Source organism: Gopherus flavomarginatus, chromosome 1 (genome assembly GCF_025201925.1).
Source record: "Gopherus flavomarginatus isolate rGopFla2 chromosome 1, rGopFla2.mat.asm, whole genome shotgun sequence".
Taxonomy (NCBI): Eukaryota; Metazoa; Chordata; order Testudines; family Testudinidae; genus Gopherus; species Gopherus flavomarginatus.
In genome coordinates, this window is record NC_066617.1 from 226,800,323 (window position 1) to 226,827,101 (window position 26,779).

Genomic DNA, 26,779 nt, shown 5'->3' on the forward strand with positions numbered 1-26,779 from the left:
CTCCAAACCCCTAATCATTTTAGTTGCCCTTTTCTGAACCTTTTCTAGTGCCAGTATATCTTCTGGACAAGAGGCTGAAACACAAAATCATTCAGTCCACTACTGTTAATGGTCTAAGTGGAAGTTAAGTATTTTAGGAAATAACCCCAGTGACATAGAAAAAATCCCTCTCAGTTACATCAGACTTATAACTCAAGGTTTAGAAGGAGCTTCTTCCAAGCACATAAAGGCTTCCAAGTCATTTCCACTTAACATCCGTTAATTACTCTGTAATGCAATTTGAGATACAGAGAGAATTGTTTTATGCCCTATGTGAAACGAGCTTTTGGTCTCAGAATAACTGATATCAGACCTGTGTCCATATCACAAAAAACATTGCCATAAATGGCAACTTTGCGTCTGTCTTAGTAGATACATCAATGACTGAATGGGCATGGAAACAAGGATTTCAAACCTCAAATGTAGCCTCTCTGGATGAAGCATTTCACCCGCCCAAAACACAGCATATTAATTCTGGCAAATTCACTCACATTTTAGAAGACAACAACAGAAAAGAGACGCATCAAATTACAGCTCTACCTCGATATAACACGAATTCTGATATAACGCGGTAAAGCAGTGCTTCAGGGAGGCGGAGTTGAGTGCTCTGGTGGATCAAAGCAAGACTGATATAATGCGGTTTCACCTATAACGCAGTAAGATTTTTTTGCTCCCGAGGACAGCGTTATATCGAGGTAGAGGTGTATTATACTTAAAGTTTTAAATTGAGAGCCACGGAGGTATTTTTAAAAATGTGGTAAATTGTCGTTCCTTTTAAGAAAGTTCCAAAAGTACAGAAATTGGTCAATGGAAAGGAGTTTTGCACAACCTAATTACTAGCTATATAAGGAGATCTGAAATATTCAACAAGTTAAATAATGTACTGATACAAGATAGCAGTACAACCTCATGGCATATACTGCAATATCTGGCAGTCCAAAACCAAAATATTTTAAACCCTTGACAAGCAGAATGAATTCTTACTTTTTCCTTACCAATCCTTTAGTCACAATGCATAACAGTATGAATACAACTTTAGTCTCAAAACACAGCAAAATTCAAATAAAATAACCTGGAAAGTTTTATTAATTGACATTACTAGAAAGATTTCTGTAATAAATATATAGGAAGACAAGATATATAGTTTGTCAGGGCTGAATCCCCACTCTGTCACTTTGAATACAGAAGGTGGGGGCCCTCAAGGATATTAAAAATTAATACTTGCCACTCCAGGCTTGTATTAAACTTCCAAGGTTACAGCTTTTCTCTGACCTTGGCTTGGTAAACGATGCCACTACCCAGATACAAAAAAAACCCCTTGGACCCAGGAAGGAGCACTTGTGAATTCCTCTCTGTGTGGTACCCTCAAGCCCTTTGACCCCCCTCCGGGGAAGAGCTGAGAAAGAAAAAAAGGAAATTAGCTGTTGCTACCAGCTAATCAAACAGCATATGCACAAACCTCTTAGGACACCAAAAATCCAATGCTGTTCTTAAAAAAGATAAATTTTATTAAAAACAAAAAGGAAGAGCATACATCTCGAACTTAGGCTTTTGCTAGATTTTAAAAGAGCAATTCCAAAAATTAAGCACCCAAAATAGCTTTCTTGGGGGTTAGCTTAAAGGTTACAAGAAAACTAAAGCATCTGGGGTTAGCACAGAGGAGTCCACAAGCCTTAAAAATAAACACAAATAAACCTAATCACATCTCCCTAAACCAGGGGTCGGCAACCCTCAGAAGTGCTGTGCCGAGTCTTCATTTATTCACTCTAATTTAAGGTTTTGCGTGCCAGTAATACATTTTAATGTTTTTAGAAGGTCTCTTTCTATAAGTCTATAATATATAACTCAACTATTGTTGTATGTAAAGTAAATAAGGTTTTTAAAATGTTTAAGAAGCTTCACTTAAAATTAAATTAAAATGAAGAGCCCCCCAGACTGGTCGCCAGGACCCGGGTACTGTGAGTGCCGCTGAAAATCAGCTCGTGTGCCACCTTTGGCACTCATGCCAAAGGTTGCCTACCCTTGTCCTAAACGTTCCTAATTTACTTACATATTTGAGTTGTTAAAAGTAGTTCTAGATATGATCTGATGGTTTTCATATCTGGTTCAAACTTTACACAGAATTCCTGCTGCCCGTCTCTTCAGCCCAGAGAGAACAACAGACAAAGGGAAAGTTTCTCTCCCAATTAAAAAAATTCTAGCCTTCCCATTGGCTCTTTTGGTCATATGCCCACTTTTTTTTTCTTTACCTGGGGGACTTTTTAACCCTTTACAGGTAAAGCACGTAGAGAACAGCTACCAAGAGGGATTTTACAGCTAACTGGCTGGCTGGGTGTCCATCAAAGGGAGCTATCCCTCCACACCCCACTTCACCAGTTATACCGAAAACAAATATTCAAGCATCTGTCAATCCATTCAAGTATTTAATGTATAGGATTATTAAATCACACTATATGTTTTCTACAGTCAAGGGGTCATTTATAATCCTCAAAAAATAAGACAGTATAGAGGAATATCTTTTAAAAAAAAGTTCAGTATTGTCAATGCACAAATGAGGAAAGTATCTCTATTCAGGAAATCATTTAATTACTGTACCTACTTAACTTTAAGCATGTGCTTAAGTCCCACAGAAGTTACTGCTTCACTGAAACACATGCTTAAGTGCTTTCCTGAATAGGGATAGTGTTGAACTGATGCCTATATTAGCCTCTTATATTTATACAATTAAGAATGTTCATGGTTACTTCTCTGGAAATATGAGCATTCTTGTTGTATCAACCAGGCAAGGTACTAACAAACTTTAATAGGACTTTATTTTTAAAGTGGAAACCTCTTTACCAAGCTGCTGCTGCACCCTCTGTAACTCTCACTCTGCCTCCTCAACTCCTCCCCCATGCTTCCTGTTTTCTGTCCTCTGAGTCTCCCAACAGCCAGTGCTCCCAGTTCTAATAATTACAAGCAACATCTAAACACCACATTCTCTCCTCTCTTAAGAAACTCTCCCAATTAAAATAAACGTTGTTGTTCTAACCACAGGAACAAATAGGAAACAAGACACTATACGATTGGAAGAAATATTACACTGAAAACACTGTAGATACTACATAACATAGTCTCTAGTCCAGACAGGTGGTCGTCTGGGTCTGACAGGCTGCCTCTCAAGCCCTGGTTCCAATGCAACGTCTTGTTGTGTTGATACTACGGTGAAGTCATCCAATGCAGACTGGGTGTTGGCATAATCTCCTCTTGGTGCATAGGCAGGTGCAAGATAAGAAGAATTCCATACCCGCCCATCAGAAAGTCAATAGGTGTAAGGTCCCTTCTTCTCTATGATTTTAAGAAGAGCTGTGAATTTATGGTCCCCTTTGCATAAAATTCCAGGTTTTCGTATTCTAATGAAGGAACCACACTCAAACTTTGCTTCCTTAGCACCCTGCTACTTGTCTGTGAAAGCCTTATGCTTTGCTTTGTTCTGTTCAACTGTTTTTCTCACATCATCCTCGGCAGGGGCCTCAGGTCGTGCCTTTAACAACCCAGCAATGTTCAGTTTAGTATTCATCTGTTTCCCAGTCAGTAACTCTGCAGGTGATCTTTGCGTTGTGGCATGTCGTATAGCCCAGTATGCTTGCAAGAAATCAGTAGTGAAGAGTATCCACAATCACCCTTCCAGTTTAGCCATTTGCAAACTCTCTTTCAAACTTCTGTTAAACTGTTCGATTTCCCCATTGGTTTGAGGGTAATATGGGGATGACCTTCTGTGTAAAATGTTCCTCTTTGCTAGAAAAGTTTCAAGCTCCAAGGAAGTAAATTGACTACCATTATCTGAAACCAGTTCTTTGGGGTTACCTTCCCTGCTAAAAACTGAAGAGAGGAACTTAATTACTGTAGCGGAAGAGATTTGCGAGGTAAACGCTACCTCAGGCCATTTACAGAAATAGTCTATTAAAGTGATGGCATAATGACAGTCAATTGGAGCAGTCTCAAAGGGTCCTACAATGTCAATCGCCACTTTTTTCCATGCAGATTCAGGAAAAGGAACAGACTGTAATGGAGGGGTACATGTCACTGCTGTCCTATCATGCATTTGGCAAGCGACACAGGATTTTATGAGTGCTTCAGTTTGAGAGTCCATCCCTGGCCACCAAATACAGAACCCGTAGTTGTCGGCTGCGAGAGGTACGGTGTCACGAGTGGTGTCTGGACCTAGAGAGGTGCCGAGAGTATCTGGGCGGCGACTGGGACCTCGAACGGTGCCGTGAATATGACCAGTACCTCGATGGGGAGTGGTACCAGGACTGCAAGCGGCGCCAGGACCGGGATCGATGATGGGATCAAGAGAGTTTGCGGGACCTGGATCGACACCGGCGACATTCAGTGGTACCGGGTGAAGATGGTCTCATGAGGGCCAGCTTGCCTATTGACTGAACAACCCACACCGGCAGTGCTGGGGGTTGAGGCAGCTCCGGTTCTATCAAGGCAATCAAGTCCTGTGCCGTGGAGAACGTCTCCGGAGTGGAGGGCACGATAAGCTCAACCACGGCACTTGCCGGGGAGCTGGTAGGCACTGGACTCGACGGCTCTTGCGAGGCCGGAATCAACGGTGCGGAGGACGTCGGTGCTGTGGCAGTTGTCAGTGCCGGGCAGTCTGACTTAGCTAAGCGCTCAGACTGCGGCGTAGATACAGTAGCTGCAGGAGGCTTGTGCTTCTTGCTCCTTGGTGAGAGAGAGCGGTGCCGGGCAGGAGCTTGGGCCGGTGATGGCTGATGTCGAGGAGCCTTCATTGTCGGCGCGCGCTCTGGTGCAGAAGAGGCACTTGTTCCCCGTGCCGCAGGCGGTGCCGAAGACGGAGGAGTCAGCGCTGCCTCCATCAAGAGTCGCCTCAGGTGAATGTCCTGCTCTTTTTTAGTCCGGGGCTTGAAAGCCTTGCAGATGCGGCACTTGTCCGTGAGATGAGATTCATCCAAGCACTTGAGACAGGAGTCGTGAGAGTCTCCTGTGGGCATCAGCCTATGACAGGCCAAGCACAGTTTGAAGCCCGGTGAACCGGGCATGGGCCTGGTACCGGGTGAGGGGAAGGGGCTAATCCCCGATCCCTCTTAACTATATACAATAACTACTACAGAACTAATAACTAAACACTAACTATACTTATAGGAAATTGAACTATATACACAATACAATAGAAACGAGCGAATCGCTAGGGAGGTGGAGGTCAGCTAAGCTGTGCTCCACTGTTCCAACGACCAACACAGGCGGTAAGAAGGAACTGAGGAGCGGAGGGGCCGGCAGGGGTATATATCCGGCACCATAGCGGCGCCACTCCAGGGGGCGCCCTGCCGGCCCACCAAGTGTTGCTAGGGTAAAAATCTCCGACGAACGTGCACGCACACCTAACTGGAATGGATATGAGCAAGCACTCGAAGAAGAATCACAAGTTACAATCAGACTCCTCAGAGAAGCAATATACTACATTATAGTCTCCCCTGGTTTCTGCTCACACTGGCGAAATCTGTAGCGATTAGCTACTACTAAAGCACAAAAACGTTCTTTAATGCAGTGAGTACAGTCTCATATTTATCATCTGCAAGGGGAAAAGTGTAAAATATACACTGCCCTTCTGCTCCAAGGCAGTGGATTGGCAGAGCACGCTTTCTTACTTCAGAAATCTCTGTAGCACTGATGGCAAGCAGATAAGTCTCAAACATATGGATCCCGGCAGTAAAAGCAACTGGAGGCTCACCTGGGCTTTGCAGAAAGGGTGCAGGTGGGTTCAGAGGCAGAAGATCCATCCTCATCACCAAAATGTTGTATCAACCAGGCAAGGTACTAACAAACTTCAACAGGACTTTATTTTTAAAGTGGAAACCTCTTTACGAAGCTGCTGCTGCACTCTCTGTAACCCTCACTCTGCCTCCTCAACTTCTCCCCCCTTCTTCCTGTTTCCTGTCCTTTCAGACTCCCAACAGCCAGTGCTCCCAGTTCTAATAATTACAAGCAACATCTAAACACAAAAATTCTCTTCTGTGCTGCACTGTACTGAACTCAAACCATGCTATACAAAAAATACTGCATCTACCACAAGACTTTTTGTAAAGCTGTAATAAAAAACAGGTAGGTCTGATCATTACCAAGGATCACATTCATAACAAATGTTTTCTCTGTGTGCTGATTTCTAAAGCTCCATATTTATTCATATATGAACTATCCATTGGATTGCCTAAATGATCTCCTTCCCACGATGGCAAATTTCATTCATCTTCCTCCTCTGTCAATCTCCTCTTCAACTCACACAGATCCTTTACAACTACTTTCTCTAAAGAACATTCTCAGGGAAACTTCTAATTTGGGATGTAAGCTGAAGCTCTCAGAGGTCATTAGCAATAGCTGTATGGTAGTTACCAGTCAGTAATAGAGAACTAGCCAGAAATCTATCCTTTAAAATTGTCAAAAAACCAATTCCCTCATTTCTGAAAAATATCTATGTCTTTTTGATCTCAACTGAAGGAGCAGGCCCAAAGGCATTTAAAAATGATTTTATCATATTATTGATTATGAGCTTGTGCTGAAAACAATTAATGTTCTGGACTCTCCAACTCCATTTGGCATGCACTAGTAATTCACCACAAAACAAAACAAATTGTTTTGATTTTACATATTTCTGTGAAATCACCAGGTCATGTTCATATGCCTCATACAAACCCTGTGTTGATAAATTACGTGTGAAAAGCTTTGGGGGCATTTTAGTGACTGGAACTTGAATACTCTTAAAAAAATAAGTTCATTTTAACTAATAAACACAGAAAGGGATTAACTAGTATGGTGTACACAAGAGAAACAAATTAAATTACAATCAACTAACAAAGATGAAAGGCTCTATAGAAGGATTAAATAATCCCACTGTTTCCCAGTGCTAACTATGATCCACATATTTATAGCTCAGCCCTCACAGTGGCAACTTGGAAAAGTATCATGTAGCATAATAATTGACTCCCGGGCAGATCTTTAAGCATCCCAGTGTTTCTATGCACCTGAACTTTGTCCATCTTTTCTCTAGATCTGTGGCATTCAAATCCTAATTCAGCCCAGGATGTGACTGCACTCTGCAATTATAATAAATGAAACATCCAATTTTAATAGGTGTAGCTAAGTTGATGTAATGCCCTGAACATTTCAGAGAGCCATGTGAGCTGTAACAGAAAATGTGCACGCAGTTCAAAATTGGAGGGATGATGAGAATTTTGCAGGAAGATTTATATGCTGTGACATTTTGAACCAAGAAGATATATTGCACCAGCCTCACAAAAGTGATACGCAGTAGCAAGACACTGTGGTACACACCCATTAGTTAAGCTGCATAGGAATAAATAGCAGTTTAAGCACCTGACTTAGAAGAGGGCACAGTCTAGCTATGTAGCTCAGTTAAAGGCAACCCAAATACTTTTCTGAGCTAATACAACGTTCAATAGAGAAGTGAGGTGAAAAGTTATTACCCCAGTTTCTTTTAATGATGTACAGATTTTGGGCTCTTTTCACAAGAGTATAATCACATAATGATTAGAAAATGAACTATAATTCTCCATCTAAGACAATACCTTAATAAAACAATGAGTGCTACTTTCCCCTCCACCCATAAGAAAATACATATATGCCTATTTTTATCTACAATAATATGGAGTTGTCCCACTCCAACAATAGTCTAATTCTAAGTAAGAACATTGAGGCAAAGAATAGTCTCTATAGTCTGCTCCTTTGGGCCAGTGTAGGCTAGCTACAATACATTCAGTCTTTGAGAGAAAATAATGTTCACGTGGCTCAGACCAGCATACTAGAGAATTTGATACTCAACACCAATTACTGATTTGATATACATGGAAAACTCACCTACAGTCTTTCTAGAGGCTATTTTAGATGGAGAATGTATTTGAACTACATTTTATTTTGACACTGATCTCAATAATAACTAGTTTTAGGGCTGGTGGAGAGGAAATAGGTGAGAAGAAGCTTTAATCATTTAGGCCTGAATCCTTCAAATGCTCTGTGAACTATTCTTATGCTTAAAGTTAAATACAGGCATAAGTGTTCGTAGGGTATGGGCCCTTAAAATACAATGACAATTCTTTTCAGTAGAAAAAAATTAAGCATCAATATGTACATGGAAATATAGTTTCTTTCAGCATTGTGGGCAAATTTCTGACAAACTCTCAAAAATAAATAGAATTTACAAAGAGCAAAAATCTGATGCACACAAATACATCTCGATAGCATTTCTCTGTATGATCTGCTTAGTTTAGAAAAGTATTCTCTGAAACCACTGCACTCATGGAACAGTTCTTATATATCTGGAAATTCTTCTTTTTAAATAAAGTGAGTGAAAGGTGCTACCAAGGAATTCCAAAGTACTGTATTGTCACACGTTTTATTTTACTGAAGAGGAAATTATTATTCTCAAAACACTAAGGGCCATGCTCATCCATCCCCATGAGAGAACAGAAGGAAATAAAATCAGAGGCAATAATGATGGGGACAGTGGAACATAACAGAGTAAATGCCACTCCCTGCGTTCACAGCATCATTCAAATATCTGTACCTTATATCCAATGTTAGGTGGTTAAACATATTCAACGCAATGGTCACAACCAATATATATGTTTAAAAAAATGTTAATGCTGCAACATGTCTGTTACTTCGGTAGACTGGAGACACACGAACATTCATATGGTATTTTTGCTAAATGGTTTAGTTTTATAGGTCCTTATGCTTCATGCTGCCATCATTCCCTTTGGCTGCTATAACTAAATGATGTTGGTTCCCTCAGTTACAATAGCAGCAAGCAGATGGGAATTATTACTGCTTTGAAAAAAGAATTCTGAGGGATCCTAGACTACCCCACCCTGCAATTTTTATTTTATATATAGAGAACAATCACTTGCTTCTACTTGTTTTGACTCTTTCCTTTAAACACAAAATAAAGTGAGGGCTGGGATAAAACGACAATAACTGTCTTTAAGGATGCTCCAGGGCTCGTCTCCTCCACTCTTCTCTTTTTTAAAAAGCACACTCTGCAAGCGGGTGCATCTTTATGAAAATGTGTCTTTTAATATTCTGTATGTGTATTACACAGAGTCCTGAGAATATTTTATATAGCTTGAGTTCAGTTTGTACCTTCTCTCTCAAAGGATTTCAAAAGCTTGGCTGTAATCAAGGACTGAGTATGGTGTAATGAATCTGTGCATTGTGATAAATTAATTCTACTTTATCTTCTCCTCAAAAGGAAGGTGGTGTCAAGATTACATGCATCTTACATTGAACTTAATAATTAAAATAGAACAGCAAATGCATTGGACAGTATTCAATAACGTGCTCAGCTAAAATTACAGCAGTTAAAACGTTTTGTTAAGGGCAGTTTGATTCTCTACACAGCAGTTATGCTTAATACATTCTGATTATTTTTTGGAGACAGACAAACCTTAGTTGAATTCCTTTTTTGGCAAGGTAAAGGTATGAGAGTGGTAGCACAGTATGTGAGGGAGTGGGTACGAACTAATTTGTCTCTGAAATGGCTCAATTTGCTTCATCACTACATTGTAGTGGTGAGAACCCCACTGGTATAAGCTCTGTCTGAATTTGGGCAGTGAGGAAAATTCCACAAATAGATGCCTCAGTTGGATCTAAAACAGAAAGTATATGGTCCTATATACCGGGTGACTCCCTCCTAACTTCTTTCCACACCATGGCAACTTCTCACTTTTCAGCAGGAACAGAAACAAAGTTCTTTTGTTCCAAAGCTGTGAAAATGTACTACTTCAGCTAATGCAGATGCTCCAATACTGTGATAGCTCCATGGGTTATAGCTGGGGTTTTCAAAGGATTCTAAGGGTGTTAGATGCTCAGCTCCCATTGGTATTCCTTTGGAAGTCCCATCCTATATCTTCTTTGGACCACCACTAGAGGGAGACATGAACAGATCTGAAATTCGATCCAGCAGAGCACAATAGTGTTGTGTATATTTATTGATGCGTGTACACACACACACACACACACACATATTTGCACACTCCACATTACTAGATGAAGCTTTGTTATAACCATATTGGTCTCAGCTTAGATCAAGACCTGAAGATGAGCTCTGTGGAGCTTGAAAGCTTGTTTCTTTCACCAACAGAAGTTGGCCCAGTAAAAGATGTCACCTCACCAACCCTACGGTGTAGAGGAGTACTGAATAACCTGCATGCTGGGACAATATATTAACCTCAATCCAAGAGTGATCTATTATAACTAAAAAGTTGTTACAATCCACAGACTTTAAGGTAAGCAAGAATTCACATAACGTTACAAAACGCAGGCAATCAGTCACACTTCATTTTTGGAAACAACGAATACCACAGGACAGTTCTTACTAATATAGCCATTTTTAGGACCTATGCAACATATGTCATTATGCAGGGAACCACTTGCATCCTGTATCCTTGTTGTAAATAAATTGGTTACTGGCTGCTTTCCTTATACAATGGTACTCAAAGTTATCTCCTGCATACCCTGGGATAAATTGTAAACTGGGTTAAGAATAGTAATCCAATCATTTGGAAGGTGAAGCTGGTAATACTAAGTACAACTTTCTTGACAGAAAAATTGTTTGACAATCTTCATAAAGAATACGAGATTGGACTAATCTCCCATTTTTTATGCCTTAAATCATTCAGTAGGGTTTTTTGATACACAATATCAAAAGCTTTTAGCCTGAGATCTTCCCATAATAATGTCATAGAAAATCAGATTGATACATACATATTTTCTATTTCAAAAGGACACATAAACCAACAAATCTACTAAAACTAAACAAGGGATTTGGATTATCCTTATTAGAACAATGCCATACCGTACGTTGGAGTGCTCTCTCTCCTCCCAGAGCCACCTGTTCTTCCTTTCTCATATTCATAGCAGTATAAGACTGCATCTTCTTCAACCACATTAAAGCGCTTCCGATATTCCTGGTCAAGAAATGAATTTGGAGATTCGGAACCCTTATGAACTGGCTTGCCTACTATATGTCTGCCAATATCATCACATGGAAGATTTCCTTTTTCATCCCTGTAGTAAACGAGAGAGATTTTGAATGAACTGAGATAGGACATTTTTTTTGTCTTGAACATTTCTTTAAGAGTGTGGGTGCATATAAATATTTATATGACCAAGAAAAAGATAATACTGATCTTTGGAGGTTGCACTACTATGCAAGCTGTACCATATATCTCTGGCAATTCACTTCAATTGCATCCTGAATTTACTCCTTCCTAGTCTAAATCACCTGAATTCTGGATATGTTGCAAAGCCCATCTATCATTCTTAGTCTTTTGAGAGGGGAGGTGGACAAGAGGGCTTAGATGTTCTGCAAGGTAAACTACTATTTGGATTTTTTTAAAACTAGCATTTTCTGTTTTCAGATAAGGAGATGATGCTTGCTTTATTCTTTTATAATTGATTTTTAATATGTCAAAGGCTCCTGGAGTCATGAATAGATGACTTTATGTTGTAAATAAAAATTGATTAAATACACAGAATCCAAGAGAAATGTGCCACTTAATGGGTCATCAACAGCATCTGCATGCCTCAGATTGTCCTCCAAAGTTACCCTTCAAAAAACTGACCAGATCAGATCCTGTTTTGAGATGTGATAGTATATTAATGTAGCGATAGCCACCAAGAACTCCATGAACTCCTTACCTTGAGTGATGAAAAGATTGTTTCTGGAGTTGATAATCCCGCATCTATCCCTACTCATGATGAAGTCCTGGGTGACCACAGGATGAGTTAAAATGACTTCTGAAGTCCTAGGCCCATCTAAGACAGCTAAGCCCCAACCTTTACTGAAGCTGTAGTCACAATCAGCAGATACAATAGTCAAAAGAATAGCAAACTTCACACATTCACTCATTGGGGAATGAATGTAGTCTCTTTAGCTCCAAAACCAAAGATCTCTACTATAAAGAAGAATAGTTTCAGTTAGTTGTGGCAGAGTTTACAGCTTCTTTGCAGGCATTGTAAAGAGTCTGATCACAAAAGGAATCACCTTAAGCTCAAATTTTTGGAGCTGAAGTTTCTCATTTCTAACTCTCATGCCTCACATGTGCAGTTCAGTTAGAGTCTCTGGTGGCCATTTGCTGTCATAATTTGTTACATACTGACACCCAACTGCTGAATATGAACCTGAGATGTTCATGCCAAAATTTTGCTTCACTGCATTTGGTGTAGGAGAAATGTATATCTAAGTATTCGCTAACTGTACCTATGAAAATGACTATCCCACAAAGAAGATAAGATCCAACATTGTTCCAACTAAACAGTCTCTAGTTTCACTGATAACTCTTGTCTCTGCTGTTTGTGCATATAGTCACACCCAAAGGTGGTATGGCTACAGAGATATATAATATGCATTGAAGAAGTGAATCCCTATTATTTTCCAGTAGCAAAAGAATTATTGCTTTTGTTGTAGTCAACCAAAAATGCGCACAGTAACAGCAACCCAGGAGAGCAGCACCAAGCTATTTGATGGTACACAAAATAAAAATGAAGAGATGCATAAATACATATAATTATAGACAAAAGACTGCTGAAATGCCAGAACACATCTTTCAGTCAAGTCATATTATGCAATATATTATGCGATGGGTTTGTGAAGGGAACTACCGTTCAATAGGATTAAACTGACAAAAAGATTACAGAAATGCACAGCTTAATCATGCAATAAGCTTAGTCTTTTAGGTGCAATGAACTGATAAGTAATTGATATAGTATTTCATTAGTGTCGGTCCAAACTACCATAATTTATTTTTTTTATGCCTAGAATAAATCATATAAAGGATGCATTTTCAAACATCACAGCTTATGTGATAGATGGCTTATCAGCTGTTGAAGTAGGATTACACATTAAAAATGCTGTGCAAAACCAATTCATTTTCTCATTTAATAAAATTAATATAGTAAAAAACAGAGCTAGACGTGCAATAAGCAGTTTATAGGCATTACTTCTCTGAGCCATATCTGAACCTCAGTTTCAAAGATAAAAGGTGTATAGTCTATAACTATAAGGTTTACATCTAAAGAGAAACCTGAAGAACTCTGACTACTTTATATGCTTTTCTTTTAGCCTAAAGTTTTTAGAATTAAATCTTTGAGGCCTGAAGATAATTTTTCTGAGGGTACAATGTTCTTTCAGTAGCACTTGCACAGAGATATGGTGATATCCAGTTACAAGATGAATTAACGACATGTTGATTCCCTATGGGCATTTCAAATAAATTAGAAGAAAAAATCTTTAATGAGAAACTACCTATACTGTCTGTCATTTTTTAAAGACACAAATTGGAATAATTGTTTAAGCAGGGGCTAGCTATGCTGCATACTACATAAAGTGGTAGCACATAGCATTTTTTCTAAAAGTGAATGATTGTCTTATTTAGTCTATGGAGTGACCAGGAATGAATTACAAAATTCAATTCATGGCTTCATAGAAGAATTGTGACATCATCAAAACGATGAACAAGAAATTCAGTATTCTGACTCAGAAGGTCTTCAATATCTCTGGAGAATAAAGGATTTCTCATAAATGCACAATTCTCTTCCCCTGTCAATTTAAGTTGCCATTCACCTCACCCAGGGATAACCCATAAGAAAACCTTGTCAGCATCAGGCAATACATCTTATCAACTGGCTGGAAGGGTCACTGTTGAGTGACTCTAATCACCCCTAAGGAAATATGCACATTGTTCTCCCAGCACAGCCCAGTAAATGTAACAAAAGACTGCCAGGAAAAAAAAAAGGTTTTTTAATCACTATTTGGTCATATAATGTTCTACACACACTAATACCAAAACATTTTAAGAAAAAACTGTTCCTCTGAATGATGTTCTCTTGCTATTCTCACTGTATATTTTAAGGCATCTATATTGCTTACAATGCATATTTTACAAATGTATTTATATGCTATAATATCCATACGGGATTATTGGAGAGGAACAACAGAGTATACTGCAGTAGCATACTGAATTGGATGAGTGGTAATAGGACACTGTGGTACACCGAAGGATGAATCTGCTGCTGCTCTTCTGACTCCTAACTGGAGGCTGACAGCTCAGTCAGAAGGAAAACATTCTGTGACACAGAGGAGGACAGCTGGAGACTTGAAGGGACAGTGATGATGGTGGCTGTTTCAGCTCAGAGTGGCATATATATTTATGGAACAATTGGGTAGCTACAGAATATAGAATGAAAGTCATACCTCAAATATTGTCCTAGCAATTTGCTCCAATTATGTTATACAAAACATATCGAAAAAAAGAATTACCATGGCTGTAGAAAAGAAGCAATCCATTGCAGTAAGAGCCTCTCCCTTTAACTCAAGCTATAGAAATTCACATTTTTAGCTACAGAGTATCCCAGTTCAATCTCTGTCACTGGCTCAGATGGCAGACATCACAGACACAAAGTATTCTTTCTAGTTTTGCTTCAGGGTCCAAGACAATCCTTCACTACTAGGGATTAGGATGACACCACCATGGGGCAGATTACCCCATATTTACCTACTCTGAGGGTCTTGCACCTTTCTCTGCAATAAATGGTGTGGGCCACTGCAGGAGGCACAATGCTGGAGCAAACAGATCATGGGTCTGATTTAGTGTAGTCACTCATATTTCTAACAACTAGTCGAACTCCATGGGAAAATATCAGAGGCCTTATCCTCCAATCCATGTACATGAATACGTACTTTCAACAAGTGTAAGCATTTTTCTTATCTTTAACTACTGTCTTAAATTTGTTTGACTGCTCAGTCTTTTATAAGTGCCATTCTTTGTCCATAAACTGTAGGAACCTGCAACATCATCATTAGCTTTTTACCTGGGAATATAAGGCTCTGCCGGAGGAGGGGGTATGTAGAGATCTTGGAGTGCTGAACTGTCTCTTTTAGTGGGTGTGCTGATAGTGCTGGATGGTGTAGCAACACTGCTTGTAGGACTTCTAGGAATAAGTGGCTGGTTAAAATAAAGAGAGAGAAAGAAAACCACATGGGTATCTATTATATCTACCATACTCTTAGCTTCACATGAAAATTAAAATTAAAGACAAACTTTACATATAGTGATAAAATAACACCTAAAAATAAATACTCTCGATATTATATGGTTGTTTTAAACTATCTGAAAAACTATTCAGATTAAAGAGAAGGGATAGTCACAAACTATAAAAGGGATATGAGTGATGCTTGTGAAACAGACTCCTCTTCACATCCTTTTTCCTTCTCTCTTGCTTAGTACAAACTACTCTATTGCCAGTGCCCATAAAAATAGTCATGTAGGGACACCACTCGAAGCTTCACTAATATAAGTTACCCAGAAGCTAGTAACTTATTTAAACTCTAGTTTTTACAATAAAGATTGTATAGGTATGTATGAAAAAGATGTCATTTAAATTAAAAAATACCAGCCCTATTATGTAAGAAATATCTGTGGAAGTTTCGGTTTTTCTATGGCTTTGGATACTGTAGCTCCAACTTCATATCTTTATAAGCAGAAATATTATGATACAGAGAAAATGGGAGTCTATTATTCTTCACTCTTCAGGGCACACTTCCACCAAATAACACTTCAGATGTTTTTGAGCTTTTTCTACCCTACCCAAGCCTTAGTCAGGCAGTGAACACCTCCCTTGCAGACTATGCCTGGGATTCTAGCTACCATTCCAGCCTGAGCTTGGTGTTGTTTCTCTCAATAGCTCTGATTAACATCCCCATCAGTTCTCACATCTCTTTCTCTGACTGTCAGAGAGAGAAGTACAATGAAGGAAATAAGAGACATACCAGTTTATTTAGCCTCACAATATTTCTGCTGACTAGCATTAAGTTTGAGCGTTTACGCTAACTACACTCAGAAAATAAAGCAAATGCCATTATTTTGATCCATGCTGAGTAATTCTAATATTAAAAATGTGTTGGTTTTTATTTTGTTTTGATTTTCAAGCGCTCACTCTCCTTCCATTTGTTAAAAATAAATGCCTTGAAGAATAAATCTTACAGGCTTGGAAGTACACAGTGGTCACAACAGCTATAGATTCCTCACGTACATCAGTGCTTTAGGACACAACTTTTTCATGTTGTACTTAGAAAAGAAAAGCTATGAGCTCAGGCTAAAAGGACAGTATGCATAGAAAACACTTCTGCAAGCGCTGTAAAGAATACATTGTGACAGGTCAATGAGGCACATCTGTAAAGAGTAATCAGCTCTCCTTCCCCACATATTAATCATGACACCTCTGCAGTATACCTAGACTATAGCAAACCCTGAGGGTTTAATAAGAGACCTTCTTCCAAATGTTGGCCTTCTGTAAGACTGCAATGAGCTGCTGTCTTCTTGCCAAACCAATTAGACTTTTCAATCTTTCACAATAGTAATTGGATACATCAAAAATTGTCTGCATATTACTGTAGTATTTCCTTTATGTATCTTTAAATACTGTTTGATTCCTGTGTGCCTTTTAGGATATCTGAAACATCCTACAAAGATAAAAGGAAATCCTATGTCACAGGATATCTTCAAAATGTTACTTGGGAGTGGTATTGTGTTAGACTTCATTCTGGAATTTTTGTTGGTCTAACGTTAACCTTGCAATGTATTTTTGGAATATTAACTTTATGATCACTTTTAAATCCTGTCCTGCTAACGCTTAGTGAAAGTGACCTATAACCTTTAAACAATGACAAATTGAAGTGTTTGCTAATTTTTTTGCTAGATAGTTATTCTAAAACCACTAGAATAAATGTGAGTCCCTCACAGTCTGAATCTGTAACAAAAAAAGAAAAGAAAAGAAAAACAAGAAAAAAAAGCAAACTACAACCTCTGTTTGGGAGGTTGGGCAGGGAGAGAAAAAATACAGAGGAAGGAACAGATAAAAGACTATATGAGTATTAAAAACAAGCATGAGCCTGAAATCCATTTCAGGAATTTTAAAAACAAAAAACCCCTCTTGACCTAAGACAACAGAAATCTCATCACTGAAGATTTCAACCATGAAAGCTAACTCTGAACTCCTGAACCATCTACTAAAGCAAAGTATTTTATTTCCTTTCTAATGGATGCTCAGTATGGGAAGTGCCTTTTCAGGCTTACTGAGTGTGATGAGGAGTGAAATTTCCTTCTAGGACACTGCCATTTGGGACCCCAATGGCCTTGATTCACCAGGCTTCAGGTGCAGGGAACTGGCAAAAAGTTTCCCTGTGTGTTGGCCTAGATGACCCTCCAGGTTTCATATATCTTTGTGAGACAGACCGAGCTTCTGATAAAGCTTTTTTGCTTCAATCTGGCAGTCCCGCAAGAATCACTTCATAGCAGGTAGTACATGAGCCCAAGATTTGGTTAAGGCAATCCAAGTTTATTAATTGGTTTGCTGTTCAGAATAGTTCTGATAATGGGCTCTAGATATTTGATGGGTTCATGAGTCTTTAAGAATGAGAGATTACAGTCTCTCCACTGTTCAGGTAAGCCAGTGGAAACTCCGATCTTGCCTTAGAAGATGTTATGTTCAGTCCATCAGAGAAGAGTGTGTGTGCATGTGCACACATCCTACTGACTGGGGTTGAATCTGAAGATAACCTGAGGGAAATCCTTGGTTTCCACGTTGGGCAGGTCAACTTGGGCTATGGCATCAGAGTTGTTTTTTGAGTGAATTCTCCAGGGATCTGAGTGACTCTAGTGTCTTGCTGGACAGTAGCTTAGCTAGCTCTCCCAAGATAACGTTTTCTTTTTTTAGAAGGTCAAGAACTGTAAGTAGAGTCTACAACATCAAGCACAATGCTCAGGAGCACTGTTCCAAAATAGATCTGGAAGTGTCCTACCCTTTGGGTCAAGCTGTAAAATTCACCTGTTTACCTTATTCCATAAAGCAGAGCAGAAGAAAAACCTGGCAGCGTGCATAGAAGCAGAAGCGCATTTTTAAACCAAGAAATGGAAAACAAGTGAAACAACTTGTCCCTGCCAGATGTTTGTCACTGTTTTCAACAGATATGACAACAACAAACCCTTTAAAAATGTGTTCAAATTGGACCACCTGGCAGTAGCTCTGAAGCTGGTACTTCTTTGTGGTGGCTGCCATCTTGTGTTACAGAAGCTCAGCTTTCATTTAAAAAAAAAAAGAATTAAAGACTTTAGGTCCTTATGGTTGTGAAGATAACCTTCCAAATGAGAAGTAAAAGCAGCTGATAATGGGATGAATATCAGAGCCTGAAAACAGTTTGAAATAATAGCCGTTAGGTATGAGTTGCTCTCACACTGCAGCTCAGTGGGGTGTTAAACTTGACGCTAATTCTGACAATTGTCAGAATGTTCAGTGTTTAATCATCAGAATTGTGGATGGTGATCCAAGCATGCAACAAAGGAGGAGGACTAAATGAGTGGCATAACATATTAGCGGTACAAGTGAGTAGAGCTTTGATTGTAGCCAGAGTCTTGCAGAGTATAACTACTTTCATCCATTCACTCTCTCCCTACTACATTTAACCATCAGAGGATCTCAAAGCATTTTACAAACGTTAATAAATTAAGCTTCACAACATCCTTGAAATAAAGGTAAGGACAATCTACAATGACATACACTGTTTCCCGCACAACCGGACTTAAAGAATCTAGAAGAAAGCAAAATCTTTTTCACTTCTGATACATAGAAAAGGAAGCAGTGATCTTGTCACTAAGATCCTTATAATAAAAGATACATTACAACAAGCTGAGGCATCTACTCAAAACAATTCATGCACACACATACACACGCCAGTGCCAGACACATCTAATGATGAAATACACTATACTCCCTCCAAATATTTCATCTTTGGTTGTGTTTGGAACTAGCATTTTCACCTAATTATTTCTCTATCATTGCCTGGAACTTTCAATGCTAAAATCAGTGCCGTTTTGTAGACTGGGAAGGAGTGCTCACCTAATAATACTATTAAAATCCTTCCATCTTCGGAGACCAAACACATTACCCATTGTATGCCTTGGTCTGATAGTGAAGTTCAAAGGTTACAGTTAAAGTGAGGATGAGGAGAGAAATGGTGATACTGTGTGTGTCCCCACATACAAACACATGTAAACATAGAGAATCATAGTAGTCAAGCAGTGATAAACAAACTCTAGAAGAAAGGTATATAACTTTTAAAAATACAAGTTAAACCAACACAAAGTTTTAGGTAGTAATATTTTTTTACAGTGTCTTCATCAGTAAACAATTGTGTTTTGGACATAAAAAGTAACAATGTATTGAATGAACCACTCCCAGTAAACTAAATTGTTTAAACATTTCAGTCTATTTCAGCTTGCAACTAAGAAATGAAGGGGTAATGAGATATTATATAAAAAATTCAGGCTTTGTAGGAAATCTGATCAGAATCCATTTAAACAACACTAGAGAGAGTGCCAAGCTCCTATGTAATGAAAAGACAACTAGGCAACTAAATATGCTACAGATTACAGGAGTTTATTTAAATTTTATGATTAAAACTGTAATTTCATGAATTTAATCGCAAATAACTGACAAAAACAGAAAAAATGTTGTCACTAGAGGAATGCAGAGGCAATATAAACAAATTAACAAAGGGAGGGATGATAAATCAAAATAGAATTTCCTCTCAAACCTAAGGTAAGGAAAAACTTAAAGAATGTAAGAATGGCCACATGAGGTCAGACCAATGGTCCATATAGCTCAGCATCCTGTCTTACGACAGTGGCCAATGCCAAGTGCTTCAGAGGGAATGAACAGAACAGGAAATTATCGAGTGATCCATCCCCTGTCACCCATTCCCAGCTTCTGGTAATCAGAGTTTAGGGACACCCAGAGATGGGGTTGCATCCCTGACCATTTGGCTAATAGCTATTGATGGACCTATCCTCCATGAATTCATCTAGTTGTTTTTCAACCCCATTACACTTTTCGCCTTCACAACATCCCCTGGCAACGAGTTCCACACATTGACTATGTGTTGCGTGAAGAAATACTTCCTTTTCTTTGGTTTAAACCTGCTGCATGGATGATCCCTGGTTCATTAGTTATGTGAACGAGTAAATAACACTTCCTTATTCAATTTCTCCACACCAGTCACGATTTTATACACCTCTATCACCTCCCTGTTTAGTCGTCTTTTTGCCAAGCTGAAAAGTCCCAGTCTTTTTAATGTCTCCTCATTTGGAAGTTGTTTCACACCCTTAATGATTTTTGTTGCCCTTCTCTGTACATTTTCCAATTATAAGGTATCTTTTTTGAGATGAGGTGATCAGATTAATACTCAGTATTAAAGGTGTGGGCATACCATAGATTTATATAGTGGCATGATGCTATATTCTGTCTTATTATCTATCCCTTTCCTAATGGTTCCTAACATTGTTAGCTTTTTTGACTGTCGTTGCACATTGAGAGATTTTTTCAGAGAACTATCCACAATGACTTCAAGATCTCTATTCTTTCAGCAAAGAAGCTGGAGAGTTGAGTACAGCAAAGTGAATATGTAACCACAAATGAAGTCTCAGAACCTTGCATGATGAGCTACTAAAAAATTATTTATCAACAGCCTTTAGTAGTGCATAGAATAGTACAATACATTATTTAAAAATGAACAAAATCTGTCATCCAAATACTCTAGATCAAAATGGTGATGACTAATAATGGATCAACACAGAATCATAAATCATAGAAATGTAGGACTGGAAGGGACCTTGAGATGCCATCAAATCCAGACCCTTGCGCTGAGGCAAGACCAAGTAAACCTAGACTATTTCTGACACGTGTTTGTCCAACCCCTTCTTAAAAACTTCTCTTGGAAGCCTATTCCAGAGCTCAACTACTCTTACAGTTAGAAAGTTTTTCCTAATATCTAACCTGAATCTCCTTTGCTGCCGATTAAGCCCATTACTTCTTGTCCTGCCTTCAGGGAACACTGAAAACAACTGATTCCAATCCTCTTTATAGCAGCCCTTAACATATCTGAAGACTATTATCAGGTCTCCCTCAGTCTTCTTTTCTTAAGACTAAACAGGTCAAATTTTTTTAAACCTTTCCATGTAGATCAGATTTTTTAAACCTTTTATCACTTTTGTTGCTCTCCTGGGCTCTCTCCAATTTATCCACATCTTTCTGTAAAGTGGGGCACCCAGAACTGGACATATTACTCCACATGAGGTGTTACTAGTGCTGAGTAGGATAGGACAGTTACCTTCCATGTCTTACATACAACACTCCTATTAATACACCCCAGAATGATATAAGCCTTTTTCACAATTGCATCACCTTTTTGACTCATTCAATTTACGATCCCCTGTGAACCACAGATCCTTTTCAGCAATACTATCAGCTAGCCAGTTATTTCTCATTTTGTAGTTGTGCATTCGACTGTATTTTGCACTTGTCTTTAATGAATTTTATCTTGTATATTTCAGATCAATTTTCCAATTTGCAAAGGTCATTTTGGATTCTAATCATTTCTCCAAAGTGCTTACAACTGCTCCCAGCTTGATTTGATCTGCAAATTTCATAAGCAAACTTTCCATTCTATTATTCAAGACATTTATGAAAATATTGAATAGTACCAGACCCAAGACTGACCCCCTATAGCAGGGGTGGCCAACCTGAACCTGAAAAGGAGCCAGAATTTACCAGTGTACATTGCCAAAGAGCTACAGTAATACATCAGCAGCCCCCGATCAGCTCCCACTCCCAAGCGACTCCCGCCTGCCAGCAGCCCCACAAGTCAGTGCCTCCTGCCTGCCTCAATCAGCTGTTTCACATGCACAGGAGGCCTGTGGGGGATGGGGAGGAGCAAAACTATGGTAGGCTTGGGGGAAGGAACAGGGGCCTTGGGGGAAGGGGTGGAGCGGGGGCAGCACCTGGGCAGAGCAGGGAGTTGGGTAGTGAGCACCCCCTGGCACACTGAAAAGTTGGCATCTGTAGCTACAGCCCTGGAGTCAGCGCCTATGCAAGGAGCCGCATATTAACCTCTGAAGCACCGCATGTGGCACCAGAGCCACAGGTTGGCCGCTCCTACCCTATAGGACCCCACTAGATATCAGAGTGGTCAAGAAAATTCCATCCATCTCTTGATAAACATTCTAAAGTTTGGATGCTGATTACCCATTTGGGCCTGATCCAAAGCTCACTGAAGTCAATGAGAGTCTTTCCATTGACACCAGTGATGTGCACAGGGCCCTCATAGTTAGCTCCAAAAACATCACTCCCTGCTTCTCTAGTCCCGCTTTGAGCCTGAAAGAGTCCAGTCTGGATCAGGAGTTTTCTGCAGGTTAGTTCAAATTCCTTTTGGCCAAGAGCACAAGCACATTTCAGGGGCTAGAGGTAGGCTTTGTAGCTTTTCCCGAAACTGCATGTGGCAGCTACAGCCCCTGCTGCTGTCTATTTTAAATTCCATGAGCTCAAAAATCTTCTTTATTAACTTTCACCTCAGAGGACAAAAGTATACCTTGGAATGCTCAAATTGTACGGTGGGGAGCCACTACTAGGGAAGTCCCAGAAATAATAAAAATGGCGAGGTCAGGAAGAAGAGTGTAAACTGAAACAGAAGGTATGAGATGCAGCAAACATTTAAATCAGCAAACACTAAATCTCAGAAGGATTGTTCTAAGGATAGAGAAAGTTTGCACAGTTCTAGTTCTCAGATAAAATATTCAACTATCTCAACTTGTGGCAGAAATGAAAAACAAAGGTTGAAGATAAAACTCCATACCTGACAAGTCTAATGATTGTCAAAAATATAATCATTATGATCTGGAATGTCATTTTAGACTCCACACAATGAAACACAATAGCAATGGAAACGTAGTGGGAAAAACAAATCTAGTAAGATTCGTGGTTACATTCATGACATGTTAGCATTTATTGTATGATCACATAATAATTATTTCCAACTGCAAAAAAATCTTAGAAAGCTCCAATGTTGTAGCTGCCTAATTCAAGTTTTATAAAAAATATACATTGAAAATCCCTGTAATTCACAAATTATGACATAATAAAAATGTATAAAACATAGAACTTTGATAAGCCAGAAAAAGGTGGAAAATATTAATTTATGGAGGTTTAAACAGAGAGCCTTCAGGTGTCCTTTGCTGTCAAAAATGCCCTTGTTTTAAACAGGTATAGAACAAAATGGATGTTTTTTCCTCTTCTGATGGACATTATAGTTCAAGCTATGCGCACACATGTACATGGGCTGGGACCTCATTATATGATGATGTGCAATATATAAAGCCATATTCTAGTCGGCATTGTTCTGCATGCTGAGTCATATTTTTGCACTCTAGTTTCCAGCCTGCTACAGAGATTTGGCATTTTTTTTTAATTTTACTTTTTTATCTCTCAGAGATATTTTCATCATATAATAATTGTGAAAAAACAAATTAGTCAATGTCTGCTAAAAGGAGGAAACCAAAGGAAGGAGTCAACAGAAAGTTCCATTTGTTAAATGTCACTTGCACATTATCAATAGCAAGACACTTACAACAGGAACAAGTTCTGGAAAATAAACATATTGCATTCACAAAAATAAGCTTGTGGGACTCATAGTTTTTCAGATGTGCCAACTGGCACTATCAACTAGCCCTTTTCACGTCCACAGACCTTGAACTTTTGGTTGATGTATTACAAGTTTAGAGCACTACAGGAGGAGAAAAGTTTTTCAGAGGACAACAGGTGGTTAACAATATTACCAGGACATATTAAAAAAAGCTTAAAACTCTCACAGCTCCTGTCATCTCCTGCACTGAAATGATTCATATACCACAGAGTCATTAGTAGCACTTACACAGTGCTGACATTGGGGTACTTCATCTAGCATTCACCCCTCTTATTGGCATACTTAATATTGCTCCATTAAATCTTTGATTTTTTTAATCTTGCTGCAAATGACAAACTTTCATGTTTGTACATACAATTATCAACTAAGCAAGCAGAGGGCAGTTTAGTGACTAATGTGTCAATATTATTCACTCTCTGTTAGAACTGTGATTTAAAAGATTTCAATTACAAGATCCCAATGTAAATGAGCCCCTTAATTTAATTTGCTGAACTATTTATGCCTCCAAAGTTTGATGTGACATCTATTAGAGATGTTTGCTGATGCAGGCGCTTGCAAAAACTAAATCTTTGTTTCACTACCAGTGCTTCTTACATTTTGCCAAGTCCCACTTTCCCCTCCCACACTCAATACTATTTGATTAATCTCTGAAATCACATTTTGCCTTTTTCTTCTACTCACTCCTCTTGCAGAAGTTAAATAAAAAGCTAATTTACAAGGGCTAAGTCAATAACTAATTAGTACTTCCTCTCCATACCTGTTGCTACTGATATATCTTCTTATATTTTATGCTTTCACAAGACCTTATTTCGGGGAAGGATTTTATTATTGCTTATGTGTGCTGAAACTGTTGAACAGTTTTAGCTTTGAGATGATTGCACACTTACAGCATTCTCCATTATTTAATGACATCTTGATATAGCAAATATGTTATGGTTCGAAAAAAGAGACTATGGAGATGTTCCTTTTATCTATTTATGTTAACATCCATTTTTCATCCTTTCCCCACAGTAAGTCTTTCCCACTGTCATTAAACAAAATATCAGCTGTCTGTGAAACTAGCACATACAGGTCTTAGGAAACACAAAATAGCAATTTCTAATTACAAAGTGTAATTTTTGGAGTAAAATGTGTCCTGGACAGTGATATTAGGATTTGTAGAGAAATGAAAATATCATCAGAGTAGTATGGATAACCGATGCAGATGTCTGATGCTAATCAGTTCATACTTTTGAACAGCTGTGAGAGTATGGCACATTTTTTGCTTTTATATTAATCATAATTTGCCATAGCTATTACACACTTATTCAGTATTTAAGCTTTAAAATTGATTTCATTTGGGGCCAACTGGTATTCTGTTTAACTCCAAGTTATTTAAGTTAACAAGACAGATCGTAGCATTACGCAGATTCTGAAATTTGTCCTACTTATTGTTGAAACTTTTTCTACAGAAAATAATTATCCCTCGCTTTAGAAAGCCATGGAGTACCGCAGATATATACACATATATATACAAACACGTGAAAATAAGATTCCTGGCTTTTTTTTCTAATGTCATATCTAATAAGACTGTAACACATCACCATGTCATATCAGGTTTGTATTCATAGTATTTTAATAGGATTTCAGTTTCTTTTAATCAAAATATCCTCAACAACTACCAGTATTTCTTATACTATTATTGTAAGAAAAAAATGTTTAAAATTTCACTTTAAAAACTGTATCTGCTCTGTGTCATTCTAAGTATGCTAAACTGTAAACTAGACACAAACCGAACAAATTAAGAGAGAAGTGAATTTTCATCTCTGCACTATAATGCCATGTGCACATGAAAATCTTTTCATCTAGCGATTAAATTAAGATTGTGAGGACTGGGTGAATTATAGGCCTCATGCTTGCATGTTGGTGCATGCACATTCATTAGGGCAATCATTTCAGAAAAATTCAGGGAGTGGGGGGCAAAGCTGCGTCACCATCCATACTTCCTCCTTCTCACTGAGGCTACAGCTGCTTGTGAGGAGTTAGGGGGCCGGTCCTACTCTCAAGGAAGGGGTGTGGTGGCCTGGCCGTATCCCAGAGAGATGGGAAGGGTGCAGGCCACAAGAGGTGTCTCACACATGGCTGGCCTGGTGCAGGGACCAGGCCTCTTCCTGCTCTTCTTAGACCTGGCCCAGGCCACTGCCGCTGCTACACATCCAGTTAGTGGGGAGAGGCAGGCGGTGTTGACAATGGCCTGCGCCCCAGTGGCTGCCATAGGCCTAGGGGAGACACCGCAGCACTGAGTGGGTGAGGAACTATGAAAATGATGGGGGGAGGGAGGCAATAGCCTCCTCATCCCATAACAAATGATGTCTCTGATGCACATATCACAGCAGCAGAAGCATCACAACAAGGGAAGGCTGGTGGCTCATGTACACTGCCCTGACATCAGAATCTTCAGGGGAGTTTAATGGATTCTCACTCCCATGTAGGAGGACTCAGTGAGCCCTTTAGAGACTCATGCTGTCTGATTCCCGCCCCCCACCAGTCCCTATGGAGTAGCCTGTCTCCTCTCTTGATTCAACTGCACATTCATGTGTCTCCACTACTCCACTATCCCTTATAAAATCCTGCTGTGGGATCTTTAGCGGGAATAGTCTAGTGGCAGGCACTCAAGTAGAGCCAGAACCAATATTTAATGAAATGAACATAATGTCACCAAAAAATACTAGAGGAAATAGGGTACAGTCTCATTTTAAGCAATGATGTGTATTTTTTCACTGATGGTTATATTGTCAGCAAAAAACTTTGATAAAATCACATCTTTCAAGTAAGTACATTCATATGCCCATTATCATGCCTACATATTTTCAGTTATATATCAGCATATTATGGGTTGAAACTTAATGCCACATTTCCATTGAGTACTTCATGTTTTAAATGCTAAGACAACTTAATCTTTTTAACAGTTATTCAAGTTGAAAGACAATGGTATATTTAACCATGGAGGTGGGGTTGAGGAAGAAGTGATGAATGGTTGCTTTTATAAACCTGTTGGCATTTTATATGGCAAAGAAAGCCACTATCAGCAGTGGCATTTCCATATCTCATTTTCCTTCACAATATGACTTTTTATTTCAATGAACAGTA

The 26,779-nt window shown here is 38.9% G+C and overlaps 1 protein-coding gene across 4 annotated transcripts in view; it reads right to left on the minus strand.

Annotated features, from left to right (window-relative positions):
- The window catches only part of CNKSR2 (connector enhancer of kinase suppressor of Ras 2), a 368,568-nt gene that overhangs the window by 125,408 nt on the left and 216,381 nt on the right, over positions 1–26,779 (minus strand). For all 4 annotated transcript variants that reach the window (XM_050936490.1, XM_050936489.1, XM_050936488.1 and 1 more), the window contains 2 exons: positions 14,932–15,065; positions 10,916–11,127 (listed from right to left, as the gene is read on the minus strand). In XM_050936490.1, coding sequence (XP_050792447.1) covers positions 10,916–11,127; positions 14,932–15,065 — 346 coding nt within the window. The remainder of the gene's footprint in view (positions 1–10,915; positions 11,128–14,931; positions 15,066–26,779) is intronic.